Source organism: Adiantum capillus-veneris, chromosome 19 (genome assembly GCF_014529385.1).
Source record: "Adiantum capillus-veneris isolate H3 chromosome 19, ASM1452938v2, whole genome shotgun sequence".
Lineage (NCBI taxonomy): Eukaryota > Viridiplantae > Streptophyta > Polypodiopsida > Polypodiales > Pteridaceae > Adiantum > Adiantum capillus-veneris.
In genome coordinates, this window is record NC_140949.1 from 144,424,115 (window position 1) to 144,427,407 (window position 3,293).

The 3,293-nt window shown below is 43.1% G+C and overlaps 1 protein-coding gene across 1 annotated transcript; it reads right to left on the minus strand.

The window, feature by feature from the left end:
- Positions 1–317: 317 nt before the first annotated feature.
- LOC147435013 (uncharacterized) lies at positions 318–880 on the minus strand. Its single transcript, XM_086490074.1, has one exon. The coding sequence runs from the start codon at positions 828–830 to the stop codon at positions 651–653; it is 180 nt and encodes a 59-aa protein (XP_086346200.1). The 5' UTR covers positions 831–880; the 3' UTR covers positions 318–650.
- Positions 881–3,293: the final 2,413 nt, after the last annotated feature.

The window sequence follows — 3,293 nt, forward strand, 5'->3', positions numbered from 1 at the left end:
ATAGGCGTCGCTATATAGCGACGGTTTTAGCGACGCCGGGGGTTATAAAAACCCAGTGTATTTCCGTCGCTAACAGCGTCACAAGAGCACACAACCTCTTGTAGTGTTTTTAAAGCACTGTATAGAACATCCTCGGGGCACACATTGTATAGTTACAATAGATTGACAATAGGGACAGTGACACCACAAATAGTCATAGATGGACTTGAATGGAACAACTTTTGCATCTTGAAGCGACTATTTCGATGAAAACATTAAAATCAGAATAGATGAAGAAAGGTATGCAATTTATAGACAAGAGCTAACCGACTTGACACAAAATTAGAGCACCAATTGAACAAAATAATTGATCGACATAATTACTATAAAATTGTGGGACAAAATTACTAGCTTGACAAGTAATATGATTATTGAAAAAGTGTGGCAAAAGAGGGGCATTGTTCTGGGTGTTTGCGATAACTCATGAAAATGTGGGATAAGACCATCAATCCCTGCAGAGGGTATATGATGATTGGAGGACATATATGAGGCAAGCCATGGTGACTACCACCGCCAGGCCGTGGGCCATGCATGGGTTTTGCGCCTAACTGCACGTACAGGATTAGTTGGAGTAGCGCCACCAGGAGTAGTTAGGCCAGGTGGAGGAGTAGTTAGGTTCGGTAGCTCTGCTTGGAGGAGCTGGAGTCGAAGCTGCGGGAGGCGACGGAGAAGGACTGCGAGAAGCCGGGCCTGTTTGGGCCTGTAGAGATAGTAGCTGTCGAGATGAGGCCTGCACCCCCTGCGCAACCCCCATCAACAGAAGTGCCACGCACCACGCCGCCACCATCCATGCTATCGCATTACGTCGCCCCATCGAGTCGATTATTGGTTGCTGTTGCGGTTTCTGCTCGTTGGTAGATACGAGTTCTCTTGTGCGCTTCACACCCTTTTATAGTAGCTGCCCCGCGAAAAGCTCAATTGAAACGCATGGCGCGTGCATACGCCTGCTTTTTAGGAAACATCCCGAAAAGCGCACACACACACACACACAGAGAGAGAGAGAGAGAGAGAGAGAGAGAGAGAGAGATTGAGATTTTCACGTCATAGCAGTGCCTTTAAATAAACCTTCCTTAGGTATAATCCCACCTACAAATTTTGAGATTTAACTGTGAATTTTAAATTTGAAGGTGAGAAAAGCTACAGCATTTGTTGTAGAGGCGTTTAGTGTACTTTTGTGTAAAAAACTTCAAATTTACTCAATTTACCCCTACCGTTTCTCATATGTCATTGTTCCTATAATGCAATGCTTGAAAAAATCCAAAAACTTGGCAAACCTTGTGTGTGTGTGTGTGTGTGTGTGTGTGTGAGAGAGAGAGAGAGAGAGAGAGAGAGAGAGATTTTCCCATCCTTTAGAAACAACCTCGAGGGATTGTATAGATCTAACTGACAAGTTTTGAGAAAAGCGACACGGGCATTTTTTGAGACAACTATTTGAGGAAAAAAGTAACATGATTATTACTGCACATACTTATATAAGTGCCTTTTAAAAATTACTATATATATATATATATATATATATATATATATATATATATATATATAGAGAGAGAGAGAGAGAGAGAGAGAGAGAGAGAGAGAGAGCGTTCTCCTCGTGTGTCCAAATCCCTGGCAAAAGGAGTAGGTAGCTAGCATTTGTTAGTCAAAAGTTTGTGTAGGGCATAAGTGCCAATGCGGTTCATGAAGGTGTCACTCTTGGTTGGAGAACCCCTTGGTCTTGTCTCCATAAGCCGGACTGCCAACATTAAGGTGAGATCACATTGGTCGAGTCCCTGTTGGTTTTCCATACCTTAATGGAAGTGGATAGCAAGGGGAGGTCAGATGACTGGGGCCACATCAATCCACCACTAGTAATTGCTTAAAATGATTGTAGCCATGCCACTCTTCAATTGTCTATAGCTTTTGCTATGATTTTTTGGGATCGAGGTCGGAATGGAAACGAGTGTTTTGCATCTGGTTATAATGCTTGGACAAAACAAACAATCTTGAGTAATGGAAAAAATTAAATTTGTGTATTTTTTGCTCTATAAAAAACAAGTGATAAAATCACAAGGCCTACGCTTGAGAGTGCCAGTGGAAGGTTAAAAAACTACCGTTAATTTGATGTGTGTGTGTGTGTGTGTGTGTGTGTGTGTGTGTGTGAGAGAGAGAGAGAGAGAGAGAGAGAGAGAGAGGGGGGGGGGGGGGGGGGGGGGTCACTCTCCAATAAATTGCTATACTATGAGTAGACTGCAATAGCCATGCATACACATGTGCATGCATGTGTGTAAGAATTAAAAAGTGTGAGCTCAAACGCACAATACACAGAGGCATGGTGCTCTACACATGATACATTCCCTCAACGGGTTTCCAGCTACAATCTTCCAGCTACCCTCTCAATACACTTCCACCTACCCTCTTCTTCAATGTGGTTTTTGCTGTTGTTTTCGTCCTCTCTTTCTTTGCTCATTCATGGGTCTGGCCATGGCTACCTGCTCTCATAACGTGGAGATGGCATACATTAGCTTTGTTTGTGCTAGTGCTCTTCGACAATCCGAATCAGCTACTATTCAATGAGGGCATGGTTCACCTTATGCAAAACATCAGCTTGTAGACATGATAGCTTTGCATGTTGCACACATATATGGGGATAGCATGTATCCATATGTCCTAGTAGCTACGTCTTCAACCTGACACTCTTTCTACATATTGAAAAAACAGACACACCCTCAATCGTTCCTCATCCTCAAAATATGGCGACCTTCATTACATACACGCTACTTGAGAGAGAGAGAGAGAGAGAGAGAGAGAGATCCACTGGTTCAACTTCCTAGCCTCAAGGGTTAACTAATCTCCCAGAATTAATCGATGGAATGCACATATCACACCATTTTACTATTATAATTTTATCTCTAATAATCTTATTCCCCCCTTTAGAACCCCCCCCCCCCCTCTCTCTCTCTCTCTCTCTCTCTCTCTCTCTCTCTCATATTGCCTTGCTTGCCATCCCACCTCATCTCTCTCGTTCATGTCCATCTTGTGCATGCGTGTATTCTCTCTTTCTCTTGCTCATGGTATAATGGGTTATCTTCAGTGTTTGGGAAAAATGTGTCAACTTAATATCATGCCGTTTTCAGTTCCAAAAAAAAGCCAATTGAGAGCAAGAGGAAAAGGAGAAATTTTGCCCCAAAATAGAGAAAAATAGTGCCAACCCCACCCACCCACCCACCCCCCCCCCCCCCCCCCCAAAAAAAAAAAAACCCTAATGTGCCAAAATT